The 23,278-nt window shown below is 41.9% G+C and overlaps 1 protein-coding gene across 2 annotated transcripts in view; it reads left to right on the top strand.

Annotated features, from left to right (window-relative positions):
* The window catches only part of LOC108248870 (1-phosphatidylinositol 4,5-bisphosphate phosphodiesterase delta-3-A), a 62,726-nt gene that overhangs the window by 5,461 nt on the left and 33,987 nt on the right, over window positions 1-23,278 (top strand). Inside the window, exons 2-3 of one of the 2 annotated variants that reach the window (XM_017437909.3) lie at window positions 18,903-18,958; window positions 19,039-19,150. In XM_017437909.3, the coding sequence (XP_017293398.1) occupies window positions 18,903-18,958; window positions 19,039-19,150 (168 nt within the window). Of the gene's footprint in view, window positions 1-18,902; window positions 18,959-19,038; window positions 19,151-22,235; window positions 22,953-23,278 lie in introns of those variants that run through there. The other variant, XM_025011030.2, reaches the window with a different exon arrangement.

Genomic DNA, 23,278 nt, shown 5'->3' with positions numbered 1-23,278 from the left:
CCCTTCTTGTTATAAAGCTCTAACCACTCTAAATTATGTACAGCAACATAAAACAGCTGCCCCTGTATGCCATATAAATCCTATTTAGTTAGATGGAAGCCCCAAATCTCTTCTTTGATTTTGATTTTGGTTTGATTTGATTTGATTTCTTGCAAACACAACACTGAAACCTAATGGCTTTCTTTCAATTCTTACAATAAGCTGTGTTCAGGCCCTACAGCTATCTCTGTGACAAACTGAATTTAACTGAGCATAAAATGAGACAAATGATGTCCTATTTCAGAATGGCTTCACTTTAAAGAACAGGAGAACACATCTACCTCCCTGCTCAATCCCTTTCACTGTTACTGACAGAAATCTGTCGGTGACATTCAGACAGCTTAGTGACTGTGGAGAAAATGAAGGATAAAATAAGAATGCAAACTGCTGATATCTATTCTCAACAATGTTTAGACTTTGCACAATTGTTCATTGCATTTAATTTAGTGTCAAAATTAAAAGCAGGTTTCCTACAGAAATGTTATATTTTCTAGGATTAAATTCAAAGGAAGAAATGAGGTTTTGTTCAAATTTACATCGAAGATAAGCAAAAGCCATTTCTGTGAAGCCAAACATTCATAGTGAAGTTTGCATGTATCCAAACACAGCTAAACATTAGCCAAACTCAAACTTAGTTTGCATACAACTAAGCTGCTATAACATTATACTTAAGAAAAAAAAACATTAGGTTGAAATTTATTTTTAGGATTATTTTGTTCTTCTTTTATTAAATGAATTGGGCACAGTTTAGCTTTCCGTTTGGTTACACAGAGCTCCCTGTTTCATTAGTGAACTTCTGTGGTTCTGTCATTTATAGGTTGTTTGCGATGAACAGGTTCCACTCTGACCACCCACTAACACTGGTTCTCCAACTGCTTAAAGTAATCACTGCTGTACACAAGTGTGTGTGTGTGTGAGTGTGATTTCCTTTGTGAGTGTGGTAACACAACCCATCCAAAACCACAGGAACCTCTGTGTCAGCTGATGGTTCTGCTTACTCTGCTCAAGGTGCCACAAATCCTGTTGAGGAGACTTTGGAGGCAGCATCCTTAAATAGATTTCTCTATAGAGGAAAAATACTTCCTTTGACATTAAATACATTTATCCATAGGTATAAGAAAGAAACATCCAGTGGTTCTGTTTGTTTTCACATGTTTGGATCATACTTCCACATGTGTAACAGTCAATATGTATATCACTGTTGTAGTACCTTTTAGCACCACACGATGGCGCCTCTCCTGTTCTGTTATAACGTTGTATGTTGTGAAGAAGAGGGCAGAGCTGAAGCCTTGCTGTGTGTACGCGCTTGGCTACTCCGCTGCTCAACCTCGGTAATGGATGGTAAAGGATTTATGGACTAATATCTATATATTCATGTATGAATGTAGATTTAGCACCGTGGAGACCTGGCATTGTATGGTTTCGAGTCTGTAATAAAGAAATACGTGGGAACTAAAAAGCTGTCGCTCTTTTCGGAGCTACACCATAACACGTGTTTTATGCTAAGCTAGCTCTCTTCCTACGCGCAACCAACGCATTACAACTGGTGCCCGAACATCTCCTTTGGACCTCGGAATATTTTGAGCCTCGCCAGGATTTCATCTGCCTCACAGGGTGCTTGCCAGGATCCGTTTTGCCTCAACTGGAGACTTGGTAATGCATTTTATGCCCTTTACTCTATCGGCTCTGTGGGACCTGACTAATTCCTGGATTCCAACATAAAAGTGTTGCGGCTTTCCTAAAGGAACACAGATTTTTCAACACACCTCATCAAAGTGGATTTTGCTGTTTGGACCGGACCTTTTTGGATTTGTGTTCTTCTCCTGTTTTTGACACAATATAACTACAAACTATTTATCGCCTAAACTCAGAAGTTTCTCAAAAAAAAAAAAAAAAAAAAGCATGGACATTTAAAACCCCACTCTGCTACAGACATATGACAATGTGAGCAGTGACTTTAGTGACCTTATAACATGTTTTAATAGTTAAAAATAAAATACAGTATTAAGTAAGACATTTGCTGTAATCACGGTGTCTCTCTCTTTTTATTGCCAACATCAGTATCTTTGTTTAAATTTTTGGGTGACAGTAGATTTAATAGGTTTGCCAGGATGTACATCCATTTTGTAGTCGACATAGATTACATCTGACTGACTACTTTATTTTCATTACATAAATCTCTGCTGAGTTTTCTATGAGCATGATGGCCTGTCACCCAGATGTGTCTGATGAGAGTGACTGTGACTCTAACATGGAGCTTGTTTCCTTACCAATACATACAAATACTGACAATAAAAACACAGACCTTAACCAACAAGTACTAGACTTAAAACTAGAAGTTAACAGACTACATGACTATTTACGTGACTCACTAAACTTGCAGCAGAATATGCTTAAACAATGGGAGCAACTCAACAGAGAAAACCCAACTCACCCTGCAGCTTATCAACCAAACATATCTCCAGTGGCTGCTTCTACACCTTATGTGCCTACTACAGCTAGAGCAGGAACTGCAGTCAACGCAGATCATTCTGACTCCCTTTTTCAGGCACAATCACTTGAACTTAATAACACTTCCAGAGTGATTGCAGCAGCTTTGCATCATGCCAATTTGGAACCTCCTGTGTTTGCTGGTGATGACAAAATACCACCTGAAGACTGGCTGCAAGCCGTTAGTTCTTACAGGTCCTCACTGAACTTGACTGAAACACAACTACTGAATGAACTGCCCCGCTTCCTGGCTAAAGAGCCCAAAAAATGGTACAAAGTGCTTAGCTCTCATATTACCTCATGGACTCAATTTTGTCAGCTGTTCCAGTCAGTTTTTCTGCCTTCTGATAACCAGGAACGCATAATGAGAGGACTATTGGACCGGGTTCAAGCTCCAAATGAACCACTTCCTACTTTTGTTGCCCACATGTTGAGTGAGTTTGGCAAGCTAAAAAGCCCACCACCTGAGAATGAACAGATTGAAATGATCAGCAAACACTCACTTGAAAAGTACAGAGTTGCATTGTATGGGGCAAACATAAATTCTGTCATGGACCTCCTCCTACATGCTCACGAGCTTCACTCTGTTCTGGGACCCAGTAGACCCCATATTCCTTCACACTACAAGGAACAGCGAAAACCAGAACCACAGTTTCAAATGCTCCCAACCAGGGTTCACCGCCCGCAATTGCCCCAGTTGCAATAACCAGACTTCTTCAAAACCGTCCACTGTGGACGCACCAACACTGGGCCCAGTGCAGACACCCAGCCAACACACTCCCCCTGATCTGAGTGGACAAACGACTGATAACATCGCCACCCCAACCCAACACCACACGAGGAAGTCGGAAAACTTCACGGGGGGGGAGGACATTTCATCGAGGCCACCCTCTCTCCAGACGCTAACTGAGCCTCATCCACAAACACCTCCAGCTGAAGAAAAACTCTTTCTAGGACACATAGAGGACAACATTTCACAAGTACACTGGAATACTCCCTTGAGAACTAAAGTAAACTTTAATGCTACATCGGTTGAAGCTACTCTCGACACAGGTGCTTCCTTTTCAGCTGTTCGAGCTGACCTCATCACAGTCAATGGCACATTACCTATAAAAACAAGTGTGTGGAGTGGCCCACCAGTTAACCTTGCTAACAATGCTCCCTGCATTCCTGATGGTGTCACTTGGCTAAATATTGGCTTCATGAACAAAAACTTTTACCAACGCTTTGCTGTGATTCAAAATCTGTCTACTCCATTCATTCTCGGAATGGATTTTATGTTGAGAGCTTCTGTTTCTATCCACATTCCTACCAGAACCGTCTTCACAGATGAGATTCCCTGTCCTTTGGAGGATGAAGATGTGGCCAGTGTGCTCAACTACTCACCTACAAGGGAGACTATCATGTCCCTTGACACGCTGCATGGAGACATTGCAACAAAAGTCTCAGAGGCAAACCTTAAAGAGAACAACAAAAAGTCATTGCTTGACCTCCTCTCTAAGTTTGGACCTATGTTTGATGGCCACCTTGGACAGACGTCACTCACTGAACATGTTGTAGACACTGGCGATGCCAGGCCCATAAACCTTCCGCCTTATCGTACATCACCAACAAAAAAACAAGTCATTGAAGAACAGGTGCAACAGATGTTAAAGGATGGCATCATAGAACCATCTACGAGTCCATGGGCCGCACCTGTAGTGATTGTTAACAGACCTGGTTCTGACCCAAGATTTTGTGTGGATTTTAGAGGTCTCAACCAAATTACTCTAAAGGACTCCTATCCCTTGCCACGTGTGGACGAGTCCCTAGACTTTTTGGCAAGAGGGAAGTTTGTCTCTACTCTGGATTTGGCTCGAGGCTATTGGCAGGTTGCAGTTGCGGAGGAATGTAGACCTAAGACAGCCTTTGTTTCACACTGTGGCCTCTTTCAGTTTCGAGTGCTACCTTTTGGACTATGTAATGCACCCGCAACCTTTCAAAGACTTATGAACTCTGTCCTCGCCGGTCTCATCTACAAGACTTGTGCAGTCTACCTGGACGATATTGTCATCGCCTCCCCAACCTTTGAGCAGCACTTGGCAGATCTTGAGGAAGTGCTCAACAGACTACAAGCAGCTGGATTAACACTGAAACTAAAAAAATGTCAGTTCTGCCTAGAGGAGCTCACTTTTCTTGGCTACCGCATCACACCGTCCGGTGTTAAACTGGATCCAGACAAGATTAAAGCGGTAATGGAATTCAGCACGCCAACAAATGTGAAGCAAGTCAGACAATTTCTCGGCCTGACGAGTTACTATCGTCGCTTCATCCAAAATTATGCCCGCCATGCGGAACCACTTCACGCTCTCACAAGAAAAGAGGCAGTCTTCCACTGGGACGACAACTGTCGGAAAGCTATGGACATTTTAAAAGAACATGTCACATCAGCCCCTGTGTTGTCATTTCCTGACTTTAACCGCCCCTTTTTCATTCACACTGATGCATGTGACGTAGGACTCGGTGCAGCTTTGATGCAAAAGGATGACAAGGATTGAGAGTATGTTGTGGCATATGCTAGCCGCTCCCTTCACAAAGCTGAACTCCCCTATTGTACTTCGGAGAAGGAGTGTCTTGCTGTCATTTGGGCTCTTGAACACTTTCGTCCATATGTTGAAGGGATTCACGTCACCATCTTCACGGACCACAACAGTCTGAAATGGCTAATGTCTCGTCAAAACCCAACTTGCCCGCTGGTCACTTTGCCTGCAGGACTTCGATTTCTCCATTGTGCACAAGCCTGGCAAGCACAATAAAGTACCGGACACACTGTCTCGCAACCCTCTACCTACAACTGGTGATGGGCCTACTAATCTCTTGCCAGAGTATGCTGTCATTGGCAGTTTAGACATTCGTGCCCTGCCTCCTGCTTTGATCTTGGACTGTTCTCATGTAAGGCGGTTACAGCTGGACGACTCAGTCACAGGTCCGCTCCACAGAGACATTGAAGTGAACTCACAAACAGGTTGGGAGGAAGGTAACTTATCTCAATATGTTATTCATGATACATTGTTGTATTACAGAGACTCTCATTCTAAATGTACTTTACACCCTTTGAAGGAACTGAAACTCTTTGCACCCACCTCCATGAGAGGCTCCTTACTAAACTATTATCATGACCATCCCACGGCAGGTCACCTTGGTGTTTCAAAGACTCTTGCTAGACTGCGTCTTAGGTTTTTCTGGCCTAAAATGGCTGCTGATGTCAAATGCTATGTAACTTCATGCTCAGTCTGCCAGCTCACTAAACCTAGCCAGAGAAAACCAGCTGGCCTGATGGTCCCCATTGTACCTCAGAAACCATGGGAGTATGCAGGGGTAGACTTTGTTGGCCCACTGCCCCGCACTGCATCTGGTAATGCATATTTGCTTGTTTTTGTGGACTATTTCTCTAAGTGGATTGAAGTGTGTGCTGTTAGAGAAGCTACAGCCCAGGTCACAGCTACTAAGTTTCTTAGTGAAATTTTTGCCAGACATGGTTCACCCACTTACTTAATATCTGACAGAGGGTCCCCTTTTGTGAGTGAGCTATTTGAACATGTTGTTTCTGCTTTAGGCTCTGTGCACAGACTCACGACGGCCTATCACCCTCAGACTAACGCTACTGAACGAGTCAACCGAACTCTCAAAACGGCCATTCGCGCCTATGTAGGTGACAAACATACTTCATGGGACAAATACCTACCACACATTTGTTTTGCATTACATACTGCCTCTCATGATAGTACTGGACTGAGCCCTTCCATGATGCTTTATGGTCGTGAGTTGGAAACACCACTTGACCTTGTCACACAACCATCTGGTGATGGCATGGATGAGCCTGGTGTCCCTTACCCCAAAACTCTCAGAGCATCCATTCAGGAAGCTCATGACCATGCCAGAGCGGCACTTGACCATAGTCACAATAGACAAAAGCACTACTATGACCACTTTTAGTGTAGGTGACCTTGTCAGAGTGAAGACCCACCCTAGATCAGATGCTCGCTCAAACTTTACAGCGAAACTTGCCCCCCTGTTTGATGGCCCTTTGCGTGTTTCCCAGAGACTTAGTGATGTTAACTATAGACTCTCTAGGACTGACAATGGTGCAGATGCTGGAGTTTACCATGTTGTAAACATGCAGCCTTTTCATACATGGACCACTCTCTCTGACAGACGATCAGCTCCTCCTGCTGAGTGTGAGAGTTCGGTGGACATAGACACAGATGTTGTTGCTCCTCCGGTATCTCATGCGGATGCTGATGCTGACCTTCCTGACTCACTTCCATTTAGTGCTGCACCTGAAGCTGACTCTGCTCCCGCTGAGGACGATGTTAGTCAGGCCCTCTCTCCCAGATCTAGGCCACCCGACCCACTATGTTCTGGACGCTACAACTTAAGGCCCAGACATTGCCCCAGGATCACATCTGGTTGGTCTGATAATAGGTGGACAAATGTTTTTCACACTGACAAACTTGACTTGAGGTGATATGTTTTATTCATAAGTGTTTATTGCATTTTCTGTTGTTGTTCTATGGAAAAGTGTCATTCATTCTATATGACCTGTGTATTTATCTGTTTAAGTACAGTTCAGAAAGAAAAAAAAAAAAATTCCCACCGTCCTTATATTTTTGTTTGATTTTCATGAAAGTATTTTTGTTTGATTCTGCCATTCTTACCTGTGATCTATGTATAGGTTACGGCTAGGTGTTGGTTGATTGAGTCTTCAGTTTGTGCGGCTGAGGACAGCCTTTTTCTTTCCCGGGGGGACTATGTAACAGTCAATATGTATATCACTGTTGTAGTACCTTTTTAGCACCACACGATGGCGCCTCTCCTGTTCTGTTATAATGTTGTATGTTGTGAAGAAGAGGGCAGAGCTGAAGCCTTGCTGTGTGTACGCGCTTGGCTACTTCGCTGCTCAACCTCGGTAATGCATGGTTAAAGGATTTATGGACTAATATCTATATATTCATGTATGAATGTAGATTTAGCGCCGTGGAGACCTGGCATTGTATGGTTTCGAGTCTGTAATAAAGAAATACGTGGGAACTAAAAAGCTGTCGCTCTTTTCGGAGCTACACCGTAACACGTGTTTTATGCTAAGCTAGCTCTCTTCCTACGCGCAACGCATTACACATGTTCTGTTGGTCATTATTGCTGTTTAGTGAAGAGCTAGGACCTGTTGTAGAACTGTTGGCCAAAGTTCTGCTGATTTCTGCTGAACAGTAAGACTTCATGACTGCTCAGTCGTCTGTTAGCGAACCTCAGCTAACACAACATAGGAAACAGTGGATGGTGGTTAAAGGGAGGACACAGGAGGTGAGTGATTAAAGAAACATGAGATTTTTCATTTTAACTAGAGTTCAAATGTAGGTTTTCTTTCAGCTGCATCTGTTTTAAATAAATGATAAGTAAACTGCCTCTAATAACTCAGCATATTCTTTATCAACACAATCCCTAGACTTTTATAGCTCTGGGGCTAATGTCCCCCCATGTTTTGTTTGAATGTTTTGCCTGTATCTGGGAAGTAGATTGTTGAATTTTACCAGGTTGCTAAATAAAGCGCTATTCTAGGACAGTTAAATGAAGTCATATATACTTCTGCTAGCATGTGACTGATGTTAATTACTAACCATTTTGTCTTTAAAATTTGGATTTGGCTGCCAATTAATTACTTTCTTTTTGTGATAAATAAAGTATTTTTGAATTGAATTAATAACATTCTAACATCCAGACTAACACTGCATAACACTTTTTAGTGCAACCAGCTAGTGCTGATGCTAATGCTAACACCATCCACCATAGGCTATAATTCAGTAAAAGCTAAGATAAGAGCTAAGCATGATTAAAATGTGAAACGGGGACAAATCACATTTACAATTTCACTTACCGGGAACAGGTTCGGCCGTTTTGTTATTGTTGCTGGAAGCTTGTAACGTTTGGGTTGTATTAGGGAAGGAGAAGAGGCGGCAGAAAATTCACAACCACACCGATACTGGGAATTCCACAGTGTTGTCCTTTAATGAACTCTTCACCAACCTTACAAAGCCCGGTTGAACGGCTGCTATATTATCAAACATGAAAATGAGCAGAGTCCAAACTACCCGTAACGTTACTAAAGTTAGAGAGCTAACATGTCCATGTAGCAACTATAGCACGTTTCCCTCACGCTCTCTACAGAGAAGCCACGGCGCAAAACGTGACGTCATTAGAGATACTGGAGTATCTTAAAGAGACACTGCACAACTACAGCTGTTACATATTCCCCCCGGTCAGAAATAGGCTGCCCTCAGCCGAACACAGCAAAGGCACAGTCAATATTTAACAAACCGCCATACATGGATAAGTCGTTAAAAGTAAACCGGGAATATACAGCACAATATTGAAAGCTGACCTACATGACAGTATTTTCAGCAACCGAAATATCTACTTTGACGAGTACTATAACAACAGAAAAAAAATAAGGCAGTCAGGACGATTACAAAAGTGGAATTGTTTTTTTTTTTTTTTCCAAAAATGCTAGAACCCATAGCATAACATGTGTTAAACGTTTAAACGTGACCTCAACAAAACGTAAGTGACAGTCACACAACACTACTGAAACTAGCAAAACAAAGTTCAAACAAGGTCACTTCAGGTCAAACCTGGAGGTATGAAAAGGGTTGGTCCACCTATTGACTGACCAGTCAGTGGTGACCCTCGGAACACGTCTCGGTCTAAAATTATAAGAGACACCAGCAGCACACCCATTGTCCGCAGGGGGCAAACTGTTAAGAACCGTCTCCAAAGCAGTGTTGGTGTCTTGGACAGTGTCGTGGTCTAAAAAGGCTGGAACAGGATCTGCGCATTCCAAATCAGTTTTGACTGGGACGTCATCAGAGACGATATCAGCGTCGACATCATAGTCAGGCTCTGGGTCCAAAAGAGCCGGGGGCAAACAAATGGAAACCAAATCTGCAGAATCTGTTTGCTTTGCGTGTTTGTTAGATGAAGCTGTAGCCCAGGTGTAGAACGGTTGAAGGTTTGCAACATGAAAAACTCCAGCTTTCTCTCCAGTGTCCGCTTTGGCTAGATAATAGTTCACATCGGACATCTTTTTGTAGACACGGTAGGGACCCTGGTAGAGAGGTGCCAATTTTGCTGAAAAGTTAGATGATGCATCCGACTTTGGGTGTGATTTTGCTCTGACCAGGTCTCCGACTCTAAAAGAGACTGGGCGTCGTCTTAGATCATAGTAATGCTTTCGCCTTCTATGACTTTCTGTGAGAACTGTACGAGCATGGTCATGAGCATCTTGAATCGAGGCTCTCAGGTGATCTGGGTAATTAGTCTCAGGGTCGTCCATCCCTTCCCATGACGGCTGAGTGATGAGATCCAAGGGAGTGTCTAACTCTCGTCCGTAGAGCATCATTGCGGGGCTCAGACTTGTACTCTCATGAGGTGCAGTACGCAGCGCGAAACAAATCTGGGGAAGATATTTGTCCCAAGAAGTGTGTCCGTCCTCAATATATGCTCGAATGGCTGTTTTTAACGTGCGATTTACCCGTTCAGTTGCATTAGTTTGAGGATGGTAGGCAGTTGTCATTCTGTGCTCAGTTCCAAGTGTTGACACCACATGTTCGAACAGTTCACTGATGAAAGGTGTTCCCCTGTCTGAAATAAGGTACTTTGGGGAACCATGTCGGGCGAATATGTCGGTGATGAACTTATTAGCAGCAACTCGAGCAGTTGCTTCCCTCACAGCACTCACTTCAATCCATTTGGAGAAATAGTCCACAAAAACAAGGATATATGCATTTCCCCTTTGAGTGCGGGGTAGTGGGCCGATGTAGTCCACACCCGTGTATTCCCATGGTCTCTGTGGTTGGATTGGGACCATGAGGCCTGCTGGTTTTCTCTGAGTTGGTTTAGTGACTTGGCACGAACGGCATGACACCACATATTTCTTTACATCAGAGTTCATGTTTGGCCAGAAGAATCTGAGACGCAAGCGTGCCAGAGTTTTTGCAACACCCAGATGTCCGGCTGTAGGATGGTCATGATAATACTTGAGCAGATAACTACGGAGTGCAGTTGGAGCAAAAAGTTTAATCTGCTTGAGTGGGTGAAGACCACATTGTGTTTTCGGATCAATGAAATATAAGAGTCTATCTTGTACAATGAACTTTTGCAGATCTTGGTTGTCCTCCTCACTCTGTTGGTCGTTTTCGAGTTGGCAGAGTAAGTTGCCTGTGACTGGGTCCTCCAGTTGCAACTGACGAACATGAGGACGGTCTGACACAATTACCGAGGGCAGAGCACGAAGATCCATGCTTCCAATCACGGCATAGGGAGGAAGAAGATCCATGGGCGTGTCCACGTCTGGGAGGGGATTACGTGAAAGGGCATCAGGCACCTTATTATGTTCTCCAGGTTTGTGGATGATGCTGAAGTCAAAGTCCTGAAGGCGAAGAGACCACCTTGCAAGCCTCCCAGAGGGATTGGGTCGAGACATCAACCACTTGAGGCTGCTGTGGTCGGTGTAAATAGTCACATGTAAACCTTCGACATAAGGACGGAAATGTTCCAATGCCCAGATAACAGCCAGACATTCTTTTTCTGGAGTCGAATAGGGCTTTTCTGACTTATGCAGCGAACGGCTAGCAAAAGCCACAACTACATCTTTGCCGTTCTCATCCCTCTGCATCAATGCTGCTCCGAGTCCAGCATCACATGCATCAGTGTGGATGAAGAACGGACACGTAAAATCCGGGAATTTCAGCACTGGTGCCGAAGTTATGGAATGTTTTAGAAAGTCGACAGCTGCTTGGCACTCGTCGGTCCATTTGAATGGTATGTCCTTTTTAGTGAGAGTGAAGAGTGGCTCTGCGTGACGTGCATAATCTTGTACAAAGCGGCGGTAGTAGCCAGTTAAGCCAAGAAACTGTCGCACCTGTTTTGTCGTGGATGGCACTTTAAACTCAGTTACCGCTCTCACCTTGTCTGGATCGGTATGAATTCCGGATGTTGTGACACGGTAGCCGAGGAAGGTGAGTTCCGAAAGGCAGAATTGGCATTTGCTCAGTTTCAATGAGAGGCCAGCAGATTTAAGCCTGTCAAGGACCTCCTCTAGGTCAAGTAGATGCTGCTCAAAAGTTGGTGATGCGACAACAATATCATCCAGATACACTGCACACGACTTATAAATCAGGCCAGCCAAAACATTGTTCATAAGTCGCTGAAAGGTCGCAGGAGCATTACATAGACCAAAAGGAAGGACCTTGAACTGAAACAGGCCACAATGCGTGATGAAAGCAGTCTTTGGTTTAGCCTGTTCGGCAATGGGGACCTGCCAGTAACCTCGAGCAAGGTCTAGTGTTGTCAGGAACTTTCCTCTTGATAAAAAGTCCAATGACTCATCCACTCGTGGGAGTGGGTAAGAGTCTTTTACAGTCAGCTGATTCAAACCCCGGAAGTCAACACAAAACCGTGGTTCACGGGGAGGTTTGGTCACAATGACCACAGGAGCTGCCCATGGTCCAGACGCAGGTTCAATGATGTCATCCTTTAGCATCTTTTGCACTTGTTCTTCAATGATTTGCTTTTTAGCTGGGGAGGTGCGATAAGGCGGCAAGTTGATTGGCTTTGCATCCCCAGTGACGATGACATGTTCTGTCAGAGAAGTGCGACCTAAATGACCATCAAACAGATCACTGTAGTTATCTATTAACTTTAACAGTCCATCTTTTCCCTCAGGATTTAAGTTAGCTTCTTCAACTTTTTCCTTAAGTGAGAGCTGTGGAGTGTTTTGTAGAGTCATCATTCCACATTCAAAATCAGCCTCCACAAAGTCATTTTCGCAGGGTTCATCCAGAAATGGGGGATTGTCATCCACAATTACTGTTCTGGTTGGAACATGAATTGTTAGTGAAGTGCGAGTCATGAAATCCATCCCAAGGACTAAGGGGGATGAAAGGTCCTGCACTATCACGAATCGTTGATAGACTGACTTGCCCATAAATCCAATGGTCAACCAGGTTACACCTAACGGATTGCAGTCAGTGCCGTTGGCCAGTCTTATGGGTGGAGAATGCCACTGATCCTTTAATGATATATTTTGGGTCTTTTCGGGTATCAAGTCTGCGTTTACTGCTGAAAGCGACGCACCTGTGTCAAGTGTGGCCTCCAGAGCTGTTCCTTTGAAGTTCACTTTAACTCTGAAAGGAGTATTCCAAGATGATTGTGAAGTTCCATCTTCAATGTGATTGAGCATAGGTGGTGAACTCGGAACTGATAAAGGCAATGAGGGCAGAGTTATTGACTGGGGGGAGGGTGGGCCCTGTGAAAAACTCTCCCCCCTCTGAAGTTTCCCTGCTTTCTACTCACTGGTTGTGTTTCTTTTATCCTGTTAGTGCTGTCTTGTTCTGTCGTCTGTGTTCCATGACACTCAGTGGAACAGTTCGGGCATGTGCGGGATGTAACACCAGGCATGGAACATCTAAAACAGTAGGGACCACCATCAGTTTTATTTTTCAGTTGAACTCTTGATGGCTGTGACAGGCTGGTGCCGAGAACGGAATGGAGCTCATGGGCGCGCAGCACCAAATCCATTACTGACCTGACAGGTGTTCCATACAGTGCCACCCTATACTTCTCTACTGCATGTTTACAGATTAGGTTAATTTGCTCCTGCTCAGGCAGAGGGTTCCTCAGTCTTTTGAACTCACTGATCATATGGGTCACAAATGTAGGGAGAGGTTCTTCAGGGTGCTGGAAACAGTCCAAGATGCCTCTCATAATATTCTCCTGGTTGTCAGTAGGCAAGAATACAGTTCTGAAAAGTTCACAAAATTCAGCCCACGTAGATACATGAGAGTCGAGAACATTAAACCACTTCCTTGGTGCCTTAGCTAGAAAATGTGGAAGTTCTCTGAGAACCTGTGTGTCCGTTAAGTCCAAAGAAGTCTTGTAAGCATTGACAGACTGCAGCCATTCCTCTGGGTGAGGACCACCATCATTAGTGAACACAGGGGGCTCCAATTTTGTTTGGTGCAATGCAGCAGCAAGCACTCTGGTAGTATTAATTAACTCCAGTGAATCCGAATGTGTCTGGGACAAAGCCCTCGTGGTCTGAGTGGGGTCGGGTGCTGAGTCGTATTGTTCTTTTTTCCTGGCGTGCAGACTAGGCACATATGGAGTAGATGACGCTTGAGGAAAAGGCTGAGTAATCTGAGCAACTGGGACTTTAGGGACAGCTTTAGTTTGTTGAGTCCATCGTTCCAAAATATTTTTCTGGAGATCCAATGAATCATGCAAACATTGTTGAAGCATGTCCACCTCTTCTTTCAGACTTTGTACTTTAAGTTCCAGGTCATGGGTTTTGGGCCTGATGGTACTTTGGCTTGGGAGCAACCTAAAGTCCAAATCATCACACGGGTCAGCCAAGTCAGGATGAGTAGCCATCATGCACACTTATGTGAACCTGAGTCTGTGCTAGGATAAATTCGGTTCTGTCTTTTGCTTTTATTATATTTTTCAAGTACTCATGGGTTCAGTTCGTATTTTCTGATGGACTTAAAGTCTTGCAGCCCTGATCCGGTACAGAGCTGAGTCCAGTAAGAAATTGCCGAAGGGAGTGTTCAGAAAAAAAAAGCCTGCCTCGCGCTTAGCAGATGAGGGGTTTTTCCTCTTCCCTTTCCCGTGCACATGCACATTCAGAAATTATAAAGCAAAATCCGTCTCACGTCTAGGCGCTGCAGTTGCTCCAAGTTGTCACGGTAAAGGGTTTAAACCTGGGACCGTGTTATATTCCAAAAACGGCGTTGAAGATTCTGCTCGTTGCCGTTGAAAAACTCCGAAGTCCGCGTCTGGCCTAGCTCCGTTCGTTCCCACGGGGTATGGCGGCGGACGTCCGCTATACTGCAAAGTACTTCTTCCACGTTTCAAACATCAGCTGGTAGAAGATACTGCCTTCTGAGGTCCAAGAGAAATTGTTCGGGCGCCATTTGTAACGTTTGGGTTGNGATCATCTTATGTTTCGAGTTGTTTTGGTGAAACCTTGAAAATAAAATTATGTGCAGTCTTGTGAAATATCTTGAGATGTCACTCTCATAGTGTATATTGTCAATGACTGACAATGACACACACACACACAGGCAAAAACATTGTTGCACTGGCTTGAGGTTTTTTTTCCTGTGATCATTTGTAAAAGTCTGTTCTAATATTGACTGTATTTGTCCTTTCGAAGCAAATGTTGCAGTTCAGCTGATATCCAGAGGCACAAACATCTGTCTCAACCTTTAGCTTGTATATCCAAGTCTTAACAAATGTTCTAAAACTAAGTGTAACAACAATTCGAGTGAGTCCAGATATAAAAGTGCTGTTATGCCTTTTGATGCTCATCAATATAGAATTTATTTCACAGAGTGCAACAGATTTTTTTTTCTTGTTTCTGAGTCTGCTTACATCCACAGAAACTTTGGTGTTTACATTATCACATCTTGTGACAAATAACAACTGTTTTTTTTTTTTTTTTGAGATAAGCCTCTTGCTATTGTCCTTTCCTTCTTGATAGACTGCGGTTGCTGAAAAAATCAACACAAACTAGTACATCAAATCTAATAACGTGACATAAAACTTTACCTTTTGAGGCTTCCGTTTTTAATGAAATCTTGTTTGTATTCCAGATTTGCATTGTTAGCAGCCATCTAATTAATGCGTCAGATTTTAATTACTCATCCTAAAGACTTTTCTGATTTGTTTATTGTTTATAAATCATTTAAAGCACTGTTCAAAAGCATGGCATACCAGAAGTTTATTAGTGTGCCCCATCTGTTTGTTTGGCTCAATAGGGCTGTTTACATCAGACAACCTGATGTTCTTGTCACTCTTTGAAGCCTGTCTTAGGATCTCTTTAATTAATGCTTGCATTAAGTACAACAGAATATGCTGTTATTTATAGGCTCCTCTCAGTGGTGTTTGTTGTTCTTGACAAAGCTCATTCTGTGGAGAGATCTAAGTGTTACTCCAGTTCTGGCGCACAGCAGCGCAACTTAATAAATAAATTTCTTGCATCATTAATTGCAATAAATTATTGTTGGGATTTTATAAATAGACACCAACCATAGTAATTCCATTTTATGTAACGGGCCTCATTCGATCTAATGAAATTACTAAAAAATTAAATAAATAAACCTGATCCCTAACTGTTATTAATTATTGCTCAATCTGTTATACCCAACTGGCTCCAGCCTTTGTAGTGATTGAGCATGTTGCAGAATTGGCACCAGAAGTTAGTATGCCCAGTTTTGGACCCACCTGACTGCTCCTTGGTTATTGCCATGGATCAGTATGTTTCACAAACCTCTGCTGCCTTCATGGAGGGAAACTTGAAGAACTACAGTTTGAGAAACACAGAACTACACTTTACAAACACAGTTGGCTTAGTTATCATGAAACCAAATTCAAATATCATCTGTGACGTTTTTAGTTACTCCAGTTTCCAAGATTTCAACTTTCATGCATGTATATATGACAACTGAAAAGAATAACCCATAATAGGAATGACAACTGTCAATTTCTGTGAATTTTTTGGTGTTTTTTTTTACCATTGATTAAATTTGTTTTGTCATGATGCTCCTTGTGTCCTCATTTTGGATTTAGTTTATTTCCTGTGTCTTCCTGTGTCATTCACATTGCATTTCCTCAGTCAGTCCTGTTTCTCATCACATACCTGCTCCTCGTATTCATTAGTCTCAGATGTCACCACTTGTCTCATCATTCCCTGCCTATTTTAACTCCTGGTTGTCAGTCATACTGTTTGCTACCTACCAGTCATCATGTGTTCTTGTTTACATTGTAACGTTTGGGTTGTATTAGGGAAGGAGAAGAGGCGGCAGAAAATTCACAACCACACCGATACTGGGAATTCCACAGTGTTGTCCTTTAATGAACTCTTCACCAACCTTACAAAGCCCGGTTGAACGGCTGCTATATTATCAAACATGAAAATGAGCAGAGTCCAAACTACCCGTAACGTTACTAAAGTTAGAGAGCTAACATGTCCATGTGGCAACTATAGCACGTTTCTCTCGCGCTCTCTACAGAGAAGCCACGGCGCAAAACGTGACGTCATTAGAGATACTGGAGTATCTTAAAGAGACACTGCACAACTACAGCTGTTACAAGCTGTCTGGCTCACAGTGGTCCAGGTAAGCAGTCTTCTTTTCTTTGGTGGGGGCCAGTCATAGCCCAGATAGAGCTCCGGGTCAGGGTGTAGCTCTGTGGGCTTTTTATCAATAAAATGAAAGGAGCAAACAAACTCTCTTTGGGGGTGTTGAGGTAAGGATTTTCACCTGCATTCCTTCTCCTTTACCTCACCCGAGTTGGTTGATGAAAAGAGACCGGAAGGAAACAATACCTTAAGTTCAAAGATTTATTTTACCAAAAGCAGAGAGAAAACACCGGTTATTACAAAGATAAAACCAATTGCATTTGGGAGACAATCCTCAAATAAAATGTAGGAAAACACATCACCTCAAAGTGTCGGCAAAGTGCCCCAAAGATTGTCTGAGGAAACAAAGGATGTTCTCTGGTTTTAATGCTTAGCCCTCTCCCCTCCTCCTAAGGGTAGATCCCCTCTCTGGAGGTCAAAGGGCAACTTCTTCCCCCTTCCTGACTGGTACTGTGGGTCACATTCCAGATAAACTAAACAACTACTTGTTAAAGCTTTTAAAAATGGTGGCTAAATATAAAATGGTGATAAACACAAATCAGATTAAGATATAATGATCAAATGTTAAATAAAGCATAGGAGAATAAATACAAGGCCTTCTATTCCACAACATTTAGATTATATGCAGAACTGCTGCTCTTCTTCTGATTAAAATGCTGTTAATTGAGACTTTAGTTTGGTTCACCTCGACAGGGAGTATTTAAGTTTTAAAGCTGCCAGCTACGCTCGTTTTCGATCCTCCTTCCTCGAGTGCAGTGCGTACGGTGCTGGGCACGGACAGGCCTTTTGAAGTTGTTGATGTTCAAGACAGTACGTTTCTAGCTCGTTTTCCAGTTTTCTTGAGTTGTTGTGACAGCCAACAACAGCACAAGTTGAACCCAAACTCATATTGGAACTGTTTAAGCCTCCTGTTACAGCACAAATGAACAGAATTTGTCTTTAGCTCTAGTGCCTCTCACTTTAGGTAACCGGAAGTATAAAACCGGCAGGTGGAAGTAGTAGTTAAGCGCTGCAGATGCATCCAACCAACCAATAGGCTGACATTGTAGCCTGAAGACACTGCCCCTCATTATCATATTAAAGCAGAAAAGAAGAGGGAAAATGGTATGTGATAAATAAGAAAATAGGGAATATAAAAATGCCAATTAAACAATTTATGTATTTATTTCACTCATTTATTAATCATTTATTGATTTATTTTACACATTTATTTATTTAATTTTGGCTGAAATGGCTCTCCATACTTCGCTAATACTGTTTACCAACTAGTCTCCTAAAGTTGCAGTCCAGGCAGATGCTTCCTTAACAAAGCAAATAAATTGTATTAAATTGTATTAAATTTTCATTTTGGTTCAATCAATCCTGCATAGAGCAATGGGCAGCAAGGGAGTCCAAAAACTCATGTTTAACAGGAAGAAACCTCCAGCAGAACCACGCTCAGGATGGACGGCCATCTGCCTTGACTGGCTTGGGTTAGAGAGCACAGGAAAGAGACAAACCAAGATGCACCAGGCCAGGCATAGTTTCTACAGGCTGTCAAAACAAAAAGAGAGAATTCAAAGCTAATGGTGATGGTAATAACAAAAAACATACTAAGAAAGCAAAGTGTATAAAGGTGTTCAGTAAGTCAAGGTTTTTCTGACCCTGCAGGGGTCATTTGAAAGCTCCAGCAACTGTGTAACTTCATGAATTATACAGCTTTACATAATTTTGCAAAAAAAAAAATCACTGAAGGGCACATTTTCTCAGCTGCCGTCATTGCTAAAATTGTCTACATATTGAACAACAGAACCAAATGTCAATGATTTAAATATCTTCTCCTATAAACAGCAGTTTTCACTGTCTCACTCTATTACCAGTATGCTACAGTATCTACTGTATGTTTTCTGTTTTGTTTGGTTATTTCTTTGTTTGTTTTGTCTCTGTCCATCTTCACTGTCTCAATGGTGAGCCAAGTCCTGGTTAAGTGTCCAAAAATCCAATGTTCTGCTTTGGTCTCTGATTGTGACTGTGCTCTACTTTCTGCCCACCTTTCATGCTTCCATTTCTCTCCTCATCCCCTAGATTATTTTAGTTATTTATTTCACAATTTACCATCATATTTACAGTTAATTTCAGTTTTTCTGATCTTGTTTTCTAGGCGTTCAGGATGATGAAGATGTCCAGCAGATGTTGCAGGGCTCCAGCATGGTTAAGGTAATATCAGTTTTAAAACTGGAGGTCTCAACAAAGTGTTCTTTGGTGAAGATTCAGTGAATTTTGTCTGTTGTGTGAAGGTCCGCTCGACTCGCTGGCAGAAGCATCGAACACTGAAGCTACTGGAAGATGGTGTCACTGTGTGGTGTCAGTCACAGAAGACATCTAGCCGGGCCAAAGAGCAACAGTCCTGTGATTTTTCTCTTTTTTATATTTATGTGAATCCAATTATTTCCAAAATTGAAAGAACAGCTTTCAGTGAGCTAGTATGTCTTTGCTACAGAGACTAATAACCCAGCACAGTGAACTAATATCAGCTTGTCAGGATCTCAGTGTTACCTTTTAAAATAGAAGGAAGTACAGAAAAAAAGTAATGTTCTACACAGTTTGTGTTAGTTTTAGAATTATAACTAAATTTAGCTGGAGTTTGTTCTATATTTTTGTTATTTATTTATTTTCCATTTTGGTGTAGATCTGTTTAAAATAATTCACAATATGTTTTGAAACACCCTGCTGGCTCTCTGGTGTTTTAGCTGACACTGATTTTATCTTAATACTTGAAAAAGAAAACCCTTTCAACCTACATCTTGAAATTATCAACAACCTAAAATCAATGTGTGGGGACATAAAATCTGACACTCATTCATACAGAGTGACTGTGTGTTCCTTCTCTCTACTTAGGTATGCACATCAAATATCAAATAACTAGACAAAAAATTTAATATAGCTATAATATAATAATTATCATGGCAATATGTGATATATTCTAAACAGCAGTATGACATGATTTCTTTTTTTTAAAAGAAGCAATAAGATAATATGAAATTTACCAGTGAATGCTTAATCTCAACACAGTGAACACTGGGATGACTAGCTGCCCCTGCTCTATACAAATTATACTTTGCTGTTGTTTTAGCCACCTTGTACAGCTTAAATCCAAATCTTGAAGGGAAATGGAACCACCCATGTGGTAAAATATGGTTTTATAGGGTTTGGTAAAATAGAGTGTTTTATATATGTATTTAGTGTTTTATATATATATATTTATACACTTTGTCCCTGTTTGACAAATAAATAAAATCTGAAACTGCAAAGTCTGCCGAACATAAACATAGATATTTTTTGCCTCATCTGTCACAAAATATCCTCAGTTATAATGAATCAAGATCTGATTGCTCTTGATACAAAAACCAAGAAAATATGCTGAGAAGACTAATACTAAGATTAACCTGGCAGATAAGGCATCTTGGTCTGAGATGTATAAGGGTTAAAAACATTAAAACAAGGTAAGTGGAGGGACCTATGCCTGTGCTTTGCCCAGGGCCCCACAATGACAAAATTGGACTGGATGAAAGTTCTGAACATATGTACAGAGCTGAGTCAGTATGATGACTCGCACCATTCCTTCACTTGTTCAGAAGAGCTGATTTTAGGTTGGGTGTCTGAGGAGGAATCACAGCAACCGAGGGGCTATTTTTGTTTAGTTAAAATACTACTTATTGCTGCCTCTCCTCCACTATCTGAGGGTCACACACAGTGGCTTAATTATAGAGCTGGTTTATTTTCAGGGTAAGCTGGCCACCCATTCTGCTGTAGTTCAAACAGTGAGATTATAGGATATTATTTGGAGCTGGGAGTTGGCCTTGGGGCCTGTGGTTTTGTGCTGTATAGTTACCATACGACTCAAGCCTAACTTTAGTTTTCCAAGTATACAGTAAAGGCCTTTCCACTGGTTTAGATCACCTGTAATGTGGTTCCATGTTACAGAACTCATCTGACCACCAATAACTGGTTGTCTTTCATGACATTCAAGATCATTACAGATATGCTTTTCTTTTTGATTAATGACCTTGTTTCTTAAATCTAAACACGCTTGATGGTGGCAGCGCACAAGATGGCAGCGTGTACAGATGCTAAGGCCCAGTGCTCTCTAAACCAATTGTTGCCATTATTTAAATTTACAAACAAGCTTCCATGAACAAAGTATAATGTCATCATATACACAAGTACTGGACAATCTATGGGAGTGTAAAACATTGTCATTTAACAATTGACAATAAAAAGTTAAAAATGACAAAAAGTTAGGTAAAATCAATGAAAATGAAGTGTCAGTAGCAGTGGGAGTCTGGTTAACTGCCTGGCTAATGTTAGCTGGGTATTAGCATTTGAACTCACCCACCGTTTTATGTCGAGTGAAACTTGTTAGCTCCCTTAGTGCTGGCATAAGACATATTTTATTGTTTTACTGACTTGATTCTGAGTGCAGTGCAGTGCCAGGCTTACAGACATAAGTTATTCTTGAACAGTGAGAGTTTATTCAAAATAACAGAGTCTGTGCCAAATCGAGATTTCTGGCCCAATCAGTGAAATCCCCCGTTCTTCTTGGGGCAATTTTTTTTATAAACATTTACCAAATCCAGTTGTAGAACAAAACACACACAATTCCACTGGGACGGACTTAACAGTATAAATTCAAATACATTCAATTCCTTTTATGGTGATAAGCTGGGGTCTTGAGACGTTGTAAAGTATGGTTTGTGTTAATTTCTCATTTGCTAGGAAATGAGGCTTAGTCAATGATAGAATATAAACAAACTTGGATATTGCTAAAATGATTTGATTGTTAAAAGTAGGTTACGATAAAATGTAAACAAACTTTGATGTCACTAAAATGATTTGATTGCTGACATGAGATCACGATTAGCTTATGATAGAATAATCACAAAGAACAGTTGTGTAAGTGGGGTGAGGGAGGCTAAAAGTTCCAGGGCATCATGATATGATAGTATGCTTTATAGTATAAAAAGAAGTGGAAGGGGTTATCACTTCAGACACAACTGGGAACGTGTTGCTGTTGCTTCTTGTTGGTGAGTTGTTGTCTCCATTCGGCTGAATGTTTGAATAAATGTATGATTTGATTTTAAACCTCTGGTTTGGACTTGTTTTGTGTGTCCGTCTTTTCTGCAACATCAAAAGATCTGGTGAGAGAAACTAAGTGGTCAGGTGAGATTCCTCTGAAAGGAGTGAATACTAAAAACTTGGTTTTCGCAACAAATGGTGCCGTGACCCTGATGTTGCAGACTTAAAGGACACTAGAGTTATTGGTAAATTAATTGGGCATCTGGAGGCAAAGACTTCTGTGAGCCACAAGCCGGCTAAAACATGGAGAGATTTCTCCTGATTAGGACTTAATTCTCAAATTAAGTGGTGATCAGCAGACAGAGCCTCCTCTCAGAATAGGTTGAGTCCAGAACAGATGTTCCCTAGGGTTTGAAACCCGTAGGGATAAAGGGGTTCGAGTCCCCAGAGGGGTTTTGAGTCCCCCCTGTAATCTGGTATATCGGTGGCCAGGTCTGTGGCAGACCATCTGTTTTCGGACGCAGAGACGGAGAGCTGGGTTTAATTGAACTTTTTCCTGAGGCAGTGTTAATTTCGTTGACTAATAATTGTCGTCTTAGTTTTCGTCATCGAACCTTTTTCTCAAGACGAAAACGAGACGATAACTGAAAAAATAAAAAGTAAAAGGATAAAAACGATGACGAAATTAACTGACATTTTCGTCAGCGAATAAAAACGAGACGAAAAATGTTTAGCAAGGACGACATCCAATCAGAACTGATTTCGTCTTGTGAGAGGTAGGGACATGTTGGGAAAGATCCAATCATAACTGCTTTAGCGTAGGTGGAGAGGCGGGACAAGCGGGGTGGCTATCCAATCAGTACCAATGTCTTTAGCAGCAGCGCGGTAGGTTGCATATTTGTACAAAACCCAGGAAGACCGTACTGTGAACTGCGTTACTCATGTAGCTCGACTCAAAGTTAAATCCACAATGTCCGCGGGGAGAAAGAGGAGGGACGACATATGGGCACGTTTCTCCTTTGACGTCGCGCAAAACAAGATGGTGTGCAAACCATGTGGGGCGACCATCTCCGGCAAAAACACAACAAATCTCAAACGACATCTGCAGTCCAGTCACACAGAACTCCATGCAAAGGTAAGCATTGTAATGTTAATGGTTATTTAATGAGCGAAAGGTGTGTTTAACTCTACTGTGTACTAAAGACACCACTGCTATTCTCTAAAGTTAATGTTACTGTTAGTTAGTTAGTGTTGACGACAGGAACAAGACAGAAATTAACTCAGTAGTAAAGAAATGCTGTAGCTAGCTAGCAAAAATATAATAAAATAAGTTCATCTGTTAACCCAAAAGTTGGTGTAAAGTTCCTTACAGCACTTTTTCAGTCATTCAATTACATCCTGAGATGATCACTATAGGGCGGTGTGTGGTTTTGACCTCATTTATAGAATGAAGCTAGGTTA

Source organism: Kryptolebias marmoratus, linkage group LG2 (assembly GCF_001649575.2).
Source record: "Kryptolebias marmoratus isolate JLee-2015 linkage group LG2, ASM164957v2, whole genome shotgun sequence".
Lineage (NCBI taxonomy): Eukaryota > Metazoa > Chordata > Actinopteri > Cyprinodontiformes > Rivulidae > Kryptolebias > Kryptolebias marmoratus.
This window is presented reverse-complemented; position numbering and strand designations above follow the sequence as displayed.